At 37.1% G+C, this 17,091-nt stretch overlaps 1 protein-coding gene across 1 annotated transcript in view; it reads left to right on the forward strand.

Moving 5' to 3' along the window:
• The window catches only part of LOC149705101 (uncharacterized), a 39,444-nt gene extending 24,054 nt beyond the window's left edge, over positions 1-15,390 (forward strand). Inside the window, exons 3-8 of the mRNA XM_089865271.1 lie at positions 12,897-13,032; positions 13,098-13,231; positions 13,288-13,501; positions 13,560-13,693; positions 13,785-14,016; positions 14,277-15,390. Coding sequence (XP_089721397.1) covers positions 12,897-13,032; positions 13,098-13,231; positions 13,288-13,501; positions 13,560-13,693; positions 13,785-14,016; positions 14,277-14,359 — 933 coding nt within the window. The 3' untranslated portion in view covers positions 14,360-15,390. The remainder of the gene's footprint in view (positions 1-12,896; positions 13,033-13,097; positions 13,232-13,287; positions 13,502-13,559; positions 13,694-13,784; positions 14,017-14,276) is intronic.
• Positions 15,391-17,091: the final 1,701 nt, after the last annotated feature.

A 17,091-nucleotide genomic window follows, 5' to 3' on the forward strand; every position in this document is an offset into this window, starting at 1 on the left:
TAAGTTTTTCACTGGTTACAAACTGGAGCTTGTCATGAAGTGACGAAGGTCATAGATTCAGGGTAAAGCGATGTCTGGTGAGGCTATAATTGTACCAACTCTTTCTTTTCCAATACGCGTTCGTATCTGACAGCCGCGGTTCCTCACCTAAATTATTTTTGGTGTACCCATTCTTCACACCCACCCCAAGCCACTCTAAACTCGGTTTCCAAAATCTACGTGTTATATGATTATAACAAACGTTGATAAAAACTAAAATATCATGAAAATGTATGTACTTTGACGTTTTCCAACACACCCTTTTTCAACATTGCCTTATAAATCAGTACAGGGAGGGCATGCAAGGCGTTCTAGGGAACTGGTAACTCCGAATGATTGATGTTAGGGGGATATAAACTCACTTTGATATACCAGATAGTTAGGTACAGTGCCGCAAATAAATCTTCGGATTACAAGACGATAATGTAATTAAATTAAAAGAGGCGTAAGTGACTGATAAGCCAATTACGCCGTATTTATTATCGAAATAACAACGGATAACATTAAACAGTATATCAAACGGCCATTACCCCTTTCAAATAGACCTTTTCGACCGAAATACCTAGCGGGTTGTAGGCTTAACTTTGATCTACACTGTTTAATAATTTTGTAAAGTCTCAAGATTGAATTTACAAGGGTTATATTAAATATAATCTATTCCGATGGTAAGGGTTGTTTAGATGGTTTATAATGCTATTAGTGCCCCTCTTATGTTTTACAAAGATGTCGGTCAGTTGATTAACTCTTGTTTTATTGAATACAATTTCTACTATAAACAACCAGGGGGAAGTTTCCAACACCTCGGGAGACAGGAGTATAACTTCAATTTATGTAATTTCGTTGCATGGTAGTCTTTTGAAAAGTTTCCCATTCTGGTTTTCTCTCAAAGCAATACACAATCTTATCTTCATTGTGGAAAGTTTTTACGTTTAGCTATAAAAGTTCATTTCTCCGACGCCAGGCGCCGCTCAGAGTGTTTTTGTTATTTTAAAGGGATAGGGAAGCTTGTGTAAACTTTACTATTACTTTTGTCCGAGTTCATGCAGCAAAACCCTTCTAATAAGGAGATAAAAATTGGCTCTCTCGGCGTTAACCCTTCGACCCGAGACCTCTTTATTATCCCTTTGAAAACGTAAAAACTTTTCGTAGAGACCTTTCAAGGAATATTTTCCAAAACCGAATGAAATATTAAAACTGTTTTCTTTTAACCAGAATATATCAAAAATAGACTAAACCGCAAAAATCTCAAAATCTAGAAAACACGAATACTTTCCACGTGGTACAATCTCCGAGTTGAAAACTTAAAAAAAATATGAAAAGCCATTGAATTTTATTACGGTTACAAATATTAATAGACGAGTGAGTATCTTGGATGGGTAAAAAATCCCTTTTCCATCGACTTAGGCACGCTTTCGGATGCGCTAGGATCAGGCGGTAGCTCAAAAACGTATCTTTCCTCGCGGACTAGGCATAGAGATGGTGAATTATTGATGTCTTAGACTGCGAATATGTTGGGTGCGTTGGATGAGAACCCATCTTTACTTGGTCTATAAGTCATTTTTATGCTCTCCAGGTGCGTGCTCCTTTGGAAATCCTCTCAGTTTTACGGCGTGGTTTCACCGTTTCACTTCATTCAAATCGCCGCTTTATTCTCGTAGTACTAACATGAATTTATTCAATGTTACAAAGAAAATCCAAGTCATCATGCCGCCAATATGGGACGTAGTTTTATACCATACCTATAGTACCAAGGCTTAAAGTTCTAGACAACGGTATGACCAACCTTTAAGAAAGTATACCGTATAGTTTCATACAGGAGAATGGAACGTTCGTATTCAATATTCATTGTAGCGTTGAATGCGTTCTTGATATACAGTAGGCTAAATCGAGCCTGACTCTCGTATGGGTCCCGTGGAAAACATTTTTACCGGCCATATATTTTTGGTGAAATTTTTGGCTACCCGCAAGAATGCCGCAACTAAAGGTTATTCTAAAGGTGCTTCTATATACTTTATGATTTTTATGCTTTGCTTTACTCAACTTCCCCCTAAAGCGTATAACGTAAAAGTTTCCAATGCAATTTTTTTCTTCTTTCTTGAGAGAGAACCTCAATGCATGGTTAGCTATAGAAGGTCGACTTTATTTTTATAACAAGATGGGCGAGTAAGGTTAAACCGATTCCCTAGTTGAAGTCTCGCTTTGGTCGACCCATCGGTGCTATAACTTCAACACTACGTTTTTAATTTCTCTCCCCACTAAATTAGCTTCGTTTTCTGGATCTTGAAGATTATCAAAGCCAATTCGAATTACTTTCCATTATTTACATTTGTCTTTGACAAAGCGTATGTCCAATAGATTTTTTATGGCCTACACACTCTCTCTCTCTCGCTCGCACTTTTCTATATATTCTTTTATAGGCCAGACTGCTGAAGTTTTTCTTTTATAGTTCGCGTTGTGGATTTAACTCTACGTTGTTTAAGCTCGCGTAACGGTTTCCAGCTGCTGAGATCCCGACTCTCAAAGAGGCTAAGACTTTTTTTCTAGCCTTTATTAAGAAAGTCGGGGTTAATGTCTTATTCGGAGGAAGTAAACCCCGCAAACTATATTTGTCTGAACGAAAGATAACCCAAGTTGACCCTCGTGCATGGTACTTGCAAAATTTTCATAAGAAACGTTGGGTTCTGTAATCGCCGTCAGAGTACCAAGTTTCTCAATAAGTACTTGGGTTCCTAATACGAGTCTCGCTCGCGGTATAGCATTATCACAGGCACTTCACCAATACGGACGTAGCTTCTTCCATCACCTACTTACAAAATAAACATTACCGAATTTTGCCGGCAAAGCTGGTATAGTGAAGAACTGCTGGACTCGAGCAGCGAAGGTCCAAGCTAAAGGGAACGTTTGAAAAGTTTATGTTATCAAATTTTCTACCGGCTTTCGTCTGTCAGTAAGAAACTGGAAGCTAGAGATAGATCTATCAACGGTTAGCCAGCCTAAGACGGTTTTTTTTTTATTTTTCGCGCCTTCTATTTTACGGCTTGGCTTGGCTCAGAGAGTATACGCGAAGATGAGTAGAAAACTAATCATTTTTGTGACCTTCCCAAAGTTTTATCGTTATAGTTGCAGTCAGTCACGTGATAGCTTCGTCTGAGGTTTATTTTAGAACTCTTCTCAAGAACATAAAATTGATTTTTGTAACTTTAACAAAACCAAACGCGTAATAATAATTTTTAGGCTTAGCAATGAATACCCTTACTAACAAATTACCCTCTAAACTCTGTATATAAGCCTCGGCTCGGTGTGAACATACTAATACTGTCTCGTACTGACTCCTTTTTGATGTATTCTCGCTGTTCGGGCCTTGGTCGCTGGTTTTTAGGCCCTGAAGGTGTACAGCGAGTATGATCAATGAAACTTCTGAAGCGGAATGATTGAAAAGTTTTACCACCCAATTTATCTTCTTGTCCTTATGGATTGCTCTGTTGGGATTTGGTATATTGTGTACAGCCAACGCGACGTTTTTTAACAGAAAGAAAGAATGAAAAAAAAAAATATAAATAAAACACTCGCTTTTGGAAGTGGCTTGGGTCTTGGCTATATCCTATAATTCAAGGAGTTCTATGATCAAACTCACTTCCTCTGCGGGCACAAAAATAAATAGGATTTAAAGACGGCGAAACTCAACACCGCTTCTTTAAACGCCAGTATAGGAATCCATTGTTCTATGAAAAATGGTTTGGTTTCGGCGTCATCCAGTCAAACTAAAGCCAACAATTTTTCGAAATACATAAGTTCATATGATATGTTCCATAAGTTATCACTTGTTACTGAGAGCTTGTCACGAAGTGATGTACATAAAACGTCATAGATTCTCGTAAAGCGATGTCTGGTGAGGCGCTGTCAAAGGCTAAGCATAGACTAAATAGGACTAGATGGACTGCAAAGTTAACCACCGAGTGTAGTTTGAAATTCTCGCTTGTCGTTCTCCCTCGAACTAGTTATCTCGAGCTGTAAGTCATCCAGTAGCATTACGAAGTATACGTAGCATCATACTTATGGAACATATCACTAATAAACTTATGATATATATGATTGTCATAAACCAATAGAACAGCTATAGCAGCGCAGTAGCCAAACCATTTATTCTGAGTAACCCTGTTTGAGTGTGGACATATTTAGTGTTTTTTCGTCGTAAGCCCCATCCCATGGGAAATATAACGTATCGCTGATAGTTCAAAGTTGAACAGCGTCCTCAGCCTATTGACGGAATAAGGATGTCCAGCACTTTTATATGTCATCCCAATATTCGATATTTCTCTGTTATTCAATCTCTCAACACGGCCTAAGCGATGGTAAATATCAATATGAAAGCCTCTCTTTTGATGGATTGTCTTTTAAAAGGATTTATAAAATAGGTCAAGTTGATGCCTACACACGTGCGACGGCTTGCGCGAGGAAAAAGCTTTGCGTTAAAGTATTTAGATTACTTTTATGTCTATCTAATGTTGGGGTAAATTAACATTCCCTCCGCTTTCCATCTTTTAACCAAGTATCAACTCCCCTTCAAAACTCAAAAGGTCAATGCGCTTTCCAAAGGTAGAGACTACAGTTATCAGTCGCAAATACACCAGATGTATCCATACTGTTATACCAAACCATAAAAGTCATGCAACTCACCTTGATCGGTAACATCTGTCCTTCAATAAGGGTTATAGCCAATCATACGCCATTTGTTTAAACGTACTTTCACCCCATCAGGAAACCCAGGGGAGTTTTGTATAAATTGTATAAATAAACTTGGGAGGGTCATTTTTATATTGTTATTAATATATCTATTAACAGTTTACACGACTTAAATCTTGAGAGTTTACACTGTATGGGCTTAACACCCGTTCTGGCGTATGTTACGATATCTTTCTAATATAAATTGTTTATAAGTATAATTTAAGATTGAAGTATAAGATACTTTTTTCTTACTGCAAACGTATATATATCTGAAATCAGGAAACAATTTTGTTTATTCTAAAATTGTTATTTAAGTTTAATTTTAATTTTCAAACGAAGAGATGGCGCTGCAGTCTTTATACTGTGAGACCCATACTTACGCGTAATAGGGTTATTACTAAATATCTAAGCCTTGGTTAATATATAAATGGGAGTGTTTTTCGGTTGTTTTTTTTTTTCACCACTTCTTACTGGTTTCACGAATGGCAATTCAGAAGCATCATCAACAGTTTTATCGCCTGTTTTTGCCTAAGCCTAAGCCTAACCCTTAACCTAAAAAGAAAGGTACCCTAAATTCTTAGTGTGCCATAAAATGGGTGGAAACAACCACCGAAACGGCCGCTATAAGGACAACTAAGGACGAAATAAAAGCTGATAGGTTCCGAATAAAACAAATACCAAATACGTATTCCTCTTTTAAAGGACACGAAAAGCCCAAATGAAAAACCCTTAAAACAAGATGATCAAGACACGTCTTAACCCTTAGAAATTTAAACTAATATTATTGAATAGAAACTTTTCGAAATAAGGGACCACAGAATCGTCTGCATGAAGCGCAATTTATTTGTTGATTCTTTATAACTTCTTGCCCAAGAAATTGCCGGTCATCCGCTACTTCTTTCGGCGGGTCTTCTAGCCCATTGAATTAATATACACATTTTAATATTCATTTATGGGCGGGATAAGAATCTGCCACTGTATGGTCATCCAACCAGCCGAACCAATAAGCGCGTAAACCCAAAAACCCTTCAGAGGTTATAAATAGTAAAAGTGTCTTAGAATGTTAGAATAGGGACATGAGGCTCGCGTATCTTTACACAAGACACAGGCGCTTGACGCTGTGACGTTGCGTGAGGAGGCTTAACTCTCTTGAATACGCGAGAATGACCTCATTTCCCGGTCGACGCGACCCCCTATTACCACTAGTTTCCTATTCGTCCATATATACCATATATATATATATATACATTTCTTAATATCGAAAGTAATATATCTGTGGAGAATTCCTCTTCCCCAAAAGGACGAATGTGATAGCCTATAATATGTCTGTAATAACCATTTGGCCTAGCTGCATGCTCCTTCTTCAACATCACTTTTCCTTCCATACCATACCATCCTCGATCTAGTGTATATTTTGGTCGTACTCTAAGAAAGAGGAAAATTCGAAATTGCCTATAGCCTTCTCTGAAAAAGAACAGCCTGCGTGTGGATCCGTTATGTAGAAAATGAAATTAATTTTGCGTGACCTTGATATACCAAAAATAATACGTACAGATCCTCGCGCGTAGCTTTAGACGGAGAGCTCCGTGAAGTAAATCTCGCGTGGCCTAGAGTACCCTATGACGTGGTTTATAACGCGAGTTTCTATGGGAGCTGTGAACTAACCACGCACTATAGGCATGATAATTTCAACTCCTTTCAAGATTGCGACTCGGCCGATGGAGAATATATGAAACGTAAGCGAGTAGTTCGTATTCTCGTAAACGAAATGAGACAGTCGGCCGGGCTATTTGGACAGCAAACAGTTTTTCTTTTTGGGCCTGCTTTTTGCAGGCGAAATGTTTGGTCCCAACGTACGAGTCCATTTCTTCGCGAATGTCTCCAGGGGGCGCTGCGTGCCTAATAATATGCAGGCTTGATTTTAACGAAAGGCTAGCTAGCTAGCAAACTCCGCAGTCTACTTACGTATGTACCATCTCTAGGATATTACGCGTGTATAAGTCTAGACTACTTCGTGGCGGAAAGAAAAAGATGTTTACGATTTACCATACGCGTTTTGAAAGTGCAATTTTTTTTTACTTCATTCTAGCAGCGATGTTGATGTTTATATCCATAGTAATAGAGATTTCTAAAAATGGCTGACCCTTTTTTTCTTACGGTAATGTTAAAATGTCGTAAAATGAATAATTAATTAAGAAACTTAAATCTGCGTATATTAGTAACGCTATAAGATATGTTCCATAAGCATGACACTTAGTAATGCTACTGAGAGACTTACAGCTCGAGCTAGTTCAATTTATTAGAACGACAAGCGAGAATTGAAGTCCTACACTCGGTGGCTAATTTTGCAGTACATCTTCATATTTAGTCTGTACTAACCCCAAATTTGACAGCGCCTCACCAGGCGTCGCTTTACCTCGAATCTATGACCTACCTCCATATCACTTCATGACAAGCTCCAGTTTGTAACTAGTGACAAACTTATGGAATACATCTTATGAACTTATGGTAAGGCTAGCTTCCAAGTATTTATAGCTTTAAAACGAACCATTTTAACATTGGGTTTAATTACGAAATTTAATAAGTCTGTAATGTTTGAAATTATGGTTTTCTCCGCAGGCCTAGCTGTTAATTTTCAATTACATATACGCTGATTTTAGGGAAAATGTGAGTTAAGTCGTTTTAATCTTGGGCAAGAGTTTGAAATAGTGTAAGCGGCTTTTCCCAGTGACCTTAAGGAAATCCTTAAGGAAAGAAAGAAAATTGTAGTTTTCAACGTGGACGGATGAGTTTGTAAAGGGGTTGTCGGTCGCCGCTCGGTAAAGAGAACTTTTGCTTGCGTTGATCGTTAAACAAAACCTCGAGCTCCTTTTGCTCAACGTTTCTGCTTGCTCCGAATGTTTTCCCTTTTTTTATTCGTTTCGCAAAGCGACTCTGGAATCTCGAATACTAAAAGCCTCTTACGTTTATATATGTACAAGTCGCGGTTGGATTTAAGAATTCTTTAACGTTACTTTAGTGGGCAATACCCCCTCCCCCTCCCCTTTACTTCCCTGCACTTCTTTCTACACGTCAATACATAGTAACGTAAGTTAGTACCAAAAATGAACTTTTAGAAGTATATATTTCCTATCTGTTCAATTTGTAGTAAGTTTGCCAAGTTTGGGAAATTTTGATGAGCCTAAGAAATAAATGGACTAGTTTGTAAAATATCAATAACATTCTATGTTTTGTATACCTTTTATACAAAAGTGCACTTACTTTAAATAATTTACTTCCGGTATTATAGCTTTGAGTTTTGAATTTTTAACGTTATTTTCTCGTTTGATACCATACCGACTAAATTGCCAAAAAAAAGTAAAGACATTTTTTTTTCTTTCTTTAAGCCGTAGGAAGTTTTTAAAACATTTATTTTTTTGAAAAAGGTTAAGATGTTCTTTGTTGTTTTTTAACTATATACAATTCATAGGTTTATAACATGTACCTTATAAGTTTGACACTGTAAAGTTAACCCGATACAGTAACTCTAGCACGAAATTCATGGAACCAATAAATGAAAGATAAAACAAAAATTAGATCAGGGAAAATCCTAAAACGTCGGTAGATTAAGTGATAAATCTTTAACAACCCTACCTGAAACTTACCTGTACCTGTAACATCAACTTATGTTATGATAGATATGGTAAGAAACGATAGATCATAGACCAACCAAGTACAATAGAAGTCTACGTAAATTCGTTCTCTAATAATAAAGAATTTCCGGAAGTTTCTCGCGTCTACGTCAAAAAGGCATCTAAGTGTGTGTGTGGGAGTAATCACTCTAGCGAAAATAAAACGTTCATACGCGTGCTTAGATCGAGGAGCGACTCTGAATCATTTCCTCGTATATATATATTTGCACTTTTTCGCTTAGTTGACGACTGGAGAGCAACTATGGCTTGGAAGTATTGACAAGAGGAGAGGAAGGTTAGAGAGAGAGAGTGAGTGGTTAGTTTCCGTAGTTCACGAGATCATTCCGGTGGCCACTATAGAAGGTGTACGAACACGGAGGTTAAGTTAGAAATGTCGCTGAGGCACGAATTGTCTGCAAGACGCCTTCCCCAAACTCTTCTCTCTCCCTCTCTCACTTTTGCTTTTCCGTTTCCAAATATGAAAGGAACTCACGCCCAAGTGAACAGTTCGCACAAGAGTTATGGTGGTTCTATTGAAATTACGTGGAAATGTAAATGAATGTTTATAAGTGTGAGGGAGTCAAAATATTGGTTGAAATTGTGACGTTTTAAGTCTATAAGTATGCTTTGAAACAAACCATCTATGGAAGTAGCAACAGTGTTGTAATATTTGACCTAAGAAGTAAATCGTGGTAGATCATGCCCCTGTTCTCTCTCGCTTGGATAATAATCCCTTCTGATTAAGACCCATATACTTATTCATTATAGAGTTATTTAAAAGATAATTTTATTTACTAGTAATAGAATTCCAAATATGTTTTAGTGGGAACGCGACCCAACTCTTACGTTATTCTTAACCTATGGGGAGGGGTGAATTCGTTTACAGTATGGGCGTTAATGAGTCTCCTCCCAGCTTTTGCCAACACCAATGTACCATACCATACCAAAGCTCGACCCCCCCCCCTTGCACCGCCACCACCGCCGCGACACGTGGCCGCCCAGGGGTCGCGTGAAAAGATTAACAAAAGACCCTTTTGAATATTCCCTCACCTGTTACAATATAGTTTCCCCATTCCCCCTTCAGTTTTGAGTACTTACACGCGGTAGGAAGCACCCAGGTATCGCCGACACGAAACGCGCCGCGTCTCTCTACGCGAAACACTAACCAATCGATAACTTTTTATACCAAGGGGGAAATGGTCCCTAAATTCATTTAATACTCGGTTTTGCGAACTTAAAAGCTATTCAAGAAAGATTTCAATGCGGAACGAGCAATATTACTATACGTAATTTTGTATCTACACGCGTAATTCTATAAACAAATACAACTTTGATGAGTTTTCGGTTTGCTGCACCGGCACTAAGAACCTGATAGGTAATAATAATTATTTTAAATTTAAAATAGAACTAATTGCTATTTTTTAAAAGAAAAACAATTAGTGAGTCGGAACTCAAGAAAGGTTGCAGGCTAAATCTACAAGAAAATAATTTATTGAAATTCCGTGAAATTTGTCTTGCGCCGGTTCTAATTCATTTTCTTGTTATTATAAAAGTAATGCACTGATGAGTGAGTTTTGCAACCGGATCTTTAAATATTTTATCTTCCATTAGTTTTAAGGAAGAATCGTGACCTTTCCAATAATAATTTCGTTTCCTTCCAATTTAAATAATTCCAAGTATTTAAAAGTAATATACGAGACTCGTTAAATTAAAAATAGCGAACGAATGTTCCGAATTATTCACTTTCAACTATCTTCTTGTACGAGAAAAAAAAGGGGGATAACCATAAGGGCGTAATACTCTCCGTAAGTATGGCTGATAGGTGCTTGAAGAATGTTTTGAAAAGGTAAAGACAGGAGGTGGCAGATATACCGGAAACAGAAACCATCTCTATCTCTAATCGACCAAGGAAGGAAATCACAGTCCTCTATTCCGTTGAGGTTTAGAGGAGAAACCTTTAAAGGAAGATGGCGCCAACAGTCTATTTTCCATTTTTGCATAGACAAGGTCTTTAAGGCAGAACCATACTTCTGGAGAATATTATAGGGTTAGCACGATACTTATAGGCGCTTATCTTGGGTCCTGCATTTCGTTTTTGGGAAGTAACACGCTGCAAAAATAATGACAAAACTAAATTACTCGAGAACCTCTCTAAGTTATTACAATCTCATTAAGAATGTTATTAAGGCCTCGCGAGCTAAAGGGGGTAGCGTACAAAACATGGATGACGTTCACGCAGTGGGCATCAGTCCTGAGAAATGTGGTAGTATATCCCATTACCCAAACTCGTTCTAGTGTCTCCGAGTTTTCTCAATTATCCTAAGCTAATTATTAATATTACGGTAAAAGGCAACAGAGCCAGCGATGATTCTTTTTACTTTGTATTCTAACGACGCCTTATTTTAACCCCTTACCTCTCAGAACTCTTTCGTTTATGCTAAATATTCATTTTTGTATCTCTCGGAGGTTCTTAAGTCTTAGGGGTTTGTTGATGTGAACCCGCGGAGCAAGATAGATCTTACGATTGCAGCGGACACAAGCGGAAATGTTTCTAGTCGCCATTATAAAAGATGGCGTAGGAAATTCAATTTCAAACATTTACCATAATGCCCTTCAACATTGTATTTGTACTGAATCAGTATCAGTACAAATGCATAGGATTTGGATACCAATGTCCAAGATTCTGATAACGGATAGGATAATTGTGTGAATGTACCTCTCTGCAAAGTAAACTATGGTGCAACTTCCTACATAAAGTGATTTCAGAAGCCCCTCGTTGATTTTTCCACGGGGGCTGGAGTTGCTTTGCTCATCTTGTTATCTTACTGCGTGCGGGTCGTCAGGGGGACTGGTGTTTCGCAACCGTTCCAATTATACAGTCGAAACGGTTCTCCAAATTAAGTGTCCCTTTCCGAAGGTCATTAAAGGGTATTTTTCTCTTCCTTTCTCTTGAAATATATCGGTCATACTGAGGGACGGGTAGGGGTAGGAGAGTGGGGGGGAGACGGTAAAAATATATCCCCGTCTCGCTAAGCCTCGGTCTCAGAAATACTGCCGAGTTAAGGAAGGAAGTCGGAAATTCATTTGTATTCAGGACTCTTAATCATGCCGATTTGCATTCTTCATCCACAGATACGCCAAGGCCTAACTAGATAGACGTTTTCGTAAAAATAGCATTCGCGCCTCGCTCCAACCTAAAAAATATGTTCCGTTAAAGGTTTCTGGTGAAGGTACACGGCATTTTCGTCGATTAGGTCTATATAGTTTCTGTTAAAAATGCAATTCCATTTTCCGGCTGTGTGAGAAAATTGTATATTTAGGAATAGGGCCTCTCACGCCAATTTTATTCAGTTTCTGAGAAGTAATTAACTTTACTTATTAAGAATGCGTACAAAATTCAGCCTAAAAGGCTCCCTCCCGCTTTTGTTTTACTGCCGTTTAGAGTTTTATCAAATTACTTTCCCGGTAGTTATTTAAAATTTTCCTAGTAAACGTCATATATTATTATAATTGCTTGTAGGTGAAACTTTTACTCGGGTTACCGCCATTTTAGGATACCATTTACTCTGTAGGTGTACTCTTATACGTTTTAAACCATTAGAGCTACCTACAAGATGGACAAAGCAATACTGCCTACAAAACACTATGTTTCTGTAGCAGAAGGCATTTGAGTCTTTTCATGCTCTGTTTAACAAAGAGAAATTCCGTGTATCTCATTGTCAAATGTTTCCACGAGTCAATATTATAAGGCCTACTTATAATGAAAAGTAAATAGTAGTCTTATGCTTCTCTAACCCTCACGTCTAAAAAATGTATTGCGTCGAGCGGTTTCGTATCTATTACTAATCGATGTAAGTCTAAATAGAGCACTCAAAGTTCAATTTTAGTTTATGCGGTGTCTTATATAGTCCCTAGACTATTCTAATCCCATTTGGGAAAGCTTTTAGAAAAGAGACTTTCATCTTTGATATTCGTGTTTTGATCTCTAAAAGCCAGTGTCCTAGATAGCTTGCTTTTCCCCATTTTAGAAAGTAGCCGAACAAATTTCCGCTACCACGATTGATATTATACCGAGTCTGAAATAAGTATATACCTTTTCAACATTTGAAACCCCAGGGAAGCCGCACGCACCATCGAATTTGTAGCCTGCCTAACTTATATAGCTTTTAGTCTAACCTAGTATAATTTTTTTAATGATAAACTATAATTTATATTCATTATTCAAATTAATTAAAATTATACGCAAACTGACTGATTTAAACTAGAGCAAATTATGTTTCTATCTTATTTGCAGTCGCGTCTGCAGTAGGGCTTGTACTTATGGGAAGTAATAGATAGATACACTACAGTACAACTTAATGTCAATGATAATTTTATCTACAACATTTAGTAACACTCCGCCGTAATATTATGCCTGCTATTGCGTATTTAAAACACTTTCCACGCCCCTTTTTCTTATAGTTATCACGATCCAGATATGGAAACGTATTCATTAACGGTTCAACTCAACAAACAGAAGGCAAATATCGTTGCGAAGTATCAACGGAATCCCCATCTTTTCACACTGTTAGAGAAGACAAAGACTTAACCATTTATGGTAAGTAATACTCGAGTAATTTAGTTAAGTTATAAACTGTAGTCATCGAGATAATCCGTCTTTAGTTCTACCGCAAGAAGGACCGCGGATAAGTGGTATAAGACCTCAGTACCACGTCAGGGACATTGTCAATAGTACTTGCGTATCGGGTCCTTCAAAACCAACTGCAAATTTGAAATGGGTCATAAACGGAAAAAAGGTACACTCGCGTGAACCCTATTACTTGAGAGCCTTTGCGACTAACTATACTTGCAGGCACCGGATGAATGGGTGACTTACTTGCCTCCAATTCAACATCCGGAAAGACTTCAAAGCTCGGCCTTGAGGTTAACGTTCGAAGTTGAACCCCAACACCTACAGAATGGTTTGATGAAACTTCGTTGTACCGCCGTTATATCTCAAACGTACTCTATGAGCAGCGAAGAGATCATAAACGGAGATAATTTCGCTCCCTATGGCATACAATACAGTGAGTATACTTTTCACTCGAATATTTTTGTTCGGTGACGTAATCATTTTCATCTCAGGTGAAGAAGGTGATAGTCCAATTATAACGGGTGGTCTCCCTCGGTATCAAGTGGGTGATATTGTCAATGTTAATTGTACGGCTTCGAGGTCCAAACCACCCGCGGAACTTCAATGGTACCTTAATGACCAAAAAGTACGTGACCCCACCACACCCTCTCCTCTATTTTAGGCTTAATGTTTTTCGAGTGCACACGGGGAAAGAATGTTTTCGTGTTTAATTTTAGGCATCCAATGAAAATTACATACATTACGATCCGATAGTTTACAAGGACGGACTCAAGTCTTCAATTCTCGGGCTGCGTTTCCCCGTCAAGGCTGATGATTTTAACGGAAATGAAATTAAATTAAAATGCACAGCCACTCATTCGAAAGTAATTAATATGAGTAATGACGAATCGGTAATTGGTAGTAGTCAACAGAGCTCTTTGCTACATATCTTTGAAAATCTAGGATCCAGTAAGTTCAAATTTACGACGGAATTATTAGACCTCTTTTCAATAGTCGATGGGGTCAAATTGAGTTTGATTGGGAGTTCGAGCACCCTATTGTCTTAAGCAGATATGGCTTGAAACAAGAGGACTTCTTGGGTTGTCTACATACCACCCAATCAAAGTTCCTTCTTAATCCTATGTCAAGCAGACGACACCGCCCCCCCCCCACTTTTGAAAAGAGTCTGTTAGGCTTAAATTTAAACCTAATAATAATTTTCTTTTCAGAACTGAATGGGGCCAAATTTAATCTCTCAGCTTATCCCTCCCTAATATTAACCTTATTATTTATATGCCTTACTTTGGGTTAAGCCTAATTAAAAAAAGGCGTAAGTATTATTAAAGTCCATGAAATATTTGCGAACACTTGGTAAATATGGTTTAGCCTAAATTGACTTTAAAACCATGAAATATAGGCTTAATTGCGGTTAAGCTTTATGTAAATTGACGTGCGCGAAATTATCCCCTATTAACACGATATGAACATGAGTGGTTTTTAAAAAATGTTGAAGCGCCCATTTTTAGGTTAAAATTGTGGAAAACATTTTGAAATAGACAATATATATATATTTCTTCCGATGAAGAACATTTTATCAAACTGAACTGAACTGAATTGTGAAACTGAAAAAAAAATATAAACCCTGTAATATAAAGGTAAATGTTTAATATTTATGGTAAGTTGTATACTCCTCTCTCAATTTCTTAATGAGAGAAATATTATATACTTCTGTTTATTATTATTATTATTATAATTAATTTAATCTAGTCTAGTCCAATAATAATTATCCTTTAAAAATAAAATATAAAATTCGAAATTAATAAATACAATATTTCACGCAATATATAAATGTTTTTAACGTTCTTCTATATGGTCGTTTTTTAAGCAATATTACTACGCATGCGCCAAATTAATAAACTTGGCATTTTCTCCAAGATCTTTACCTAAAATTTAAAAAACAAAATCAATCTTCTAAAAAAACAAATTTAAATAATATTATAATTGTTAATTGATGGACAGGAATCGTATTGAAAATCAACTATATTAGAGAATGCTTAATTGATAATAAAGTCACGTGGAAATCGCTAAAAAAATTTAATAACGCGACGTCTCCGTATTTAAAATGTCTGAAAAAGGGACAGTCGATTGAATGCCTTATAAAATTAATATTAATAATTTTAATTTGTTAATTAGTTAATTAAAAAGGTTCACGTGTAAAAAAGCATCCGAAACAAAAAAAAACGCCTGCAAATAAAGTATTTTGAATTTAAGATTTAATTGGGTTTGAAATATTGTAAAGAAAAAAATGTTTATTTTAGACCAAAAATAGATCTTTCGTCCTAATTTGTTTTCAATTTTACTATCTAACTAAAAAATATAAGAAAAAAATCATTTTGGCGCGAGCAGACGCGCTTCTAGTGAGTTCCGTGTTAAAATTAAAATGTTGGTTTTTAACCGGTTTTTTGCGTGTTGAAGCAAGTTGCACCAGTGGAATTTCAAGAAAATCGTCAATATAATCATCTTCAACGTAAAGGTAATTAAACGCTACGTTATTTTTACAATAGATAATGTACACTGAAGGAGCTAGAGAAATTTCCACTCTCGTTTCTTAACTGTAACCTTGTCCACTTCATGGTTGCCAATAATATGTTATATGAGCATCTCGGATTTGGAACAGAATTGAACAGAAAACTTATAGCTTTTCAGTCTGTTGTTGATAGTGGTTGAATCGCATGCACTCGCAAATGCCTGGCAACACTTGTAGGCGCACTTTCTATTTAGAGACCACAACTCCATTGCTATTTTCAATTTTAATCTCTCGTATTTTCGTATTTACAATAAGGATTAAAATTGTGGCAGTATTAGGGGAGTAAACATATTTTTATTTCGTTCGTAATGTTCAGAGCGTGCTGGCCTCTTAAAAATAGGCGGGGATATCCTTTTCCCCCGTGACATATTAACCGTTCTTTAAGAAGCGCTGAATCGAAACGTCAGAATAAGGGTAAAACCGTAAGGGTTACCGTAGTGCCCTTTTCCTAGTATGGAAGCAGCCTTTTCCATCAAAGCCCTGAGAGACACTTAAGTTCGTTCGTTTCCCCCCCCGCTCAATTCACCAACAGAAAAGAGCGCTAGCTACTTCTGTTCTTACAATGCTTACCAAGTCTACTATAGATTAGATGGTTCACCTTATCTTAGATACGTCTTACCATAAGTTTATAAGATGCCTTCCATAAGTATGACATTACCTATGCTTCGTAATGCTACTGAGAGACTTACAGCTCGAGATAACTAGTTCGAAAACGACTAGCGAGAATTGAAGTTCTACACTCGGTGGTTAATTTTGCAGTCCTTCACTTCATGACAAGCTCCAGTTTATAACCAGTGACAAACTTATGGAACATAACTTATATTAACTTAGCAATGCTTGGAAGTTGAGTACCAAGCAAGGAGAGCTTACGATTTCAACATCTTTCTAAATTTCAAAGCTTTGTTCGAAGCTATGGGCTTAAAAAGGAGTGACGTAAGCAATTAGGATATGCATTTTTTACGGTACACCAAGGTCACTTGTATTTGCAAGGCGGTAAAATTGATAGTTTGGCGCCTTAGGATCTTTATTTTCATCATTAAGACGTTTTTGAAAGATATATTATATTTATTTGTGGTATATCAAGGTCACCAAGTATTGTAAAACGATTGCGTAGCCGTAAAATTACACCTCTTCCTTGAACTTGTTTTTGCGGAATATTTTATACCAAATATTTTCTTGAGGAATATTTAAATTTTGTTGCCCTAACCATTTCATCTATGAAATGCTGACGATACCACCACGCTCTAGAAAATCGATACTTTTATTTAAAGGGAGGGAAAGGACTTCCCTAGACTCGCGTGTAATCTTTTATTAGACAAAGCCAAAGAAAAAAAAAATATAGTATAAGATTCGAAAAGAGGTTTGCGGAAGAGGGGTGGGCAAGTTGATTTCCCCCTATTTTTTCTTTAGCGTTGTTGGTTCGTTGGAGGGAGGTTTAGAGGTGGATGGCACAATCT

The sequence above is a fragment of the Phalangium opilio genome, unplaced genomic scaffold (assembly GCF_054372755.1).
Source record: "Phalangium opilio isolate 3A_F unplaced genomic scaffold, DU_Popi_V2 ptg000014l_1, whole genome shotgun sequence".
NCBI lineage: Eukaryota > Metazoa > Arthropoda > Arachnida > Opiliones > Phalangiidae > Phalangium > Phalangium opilio.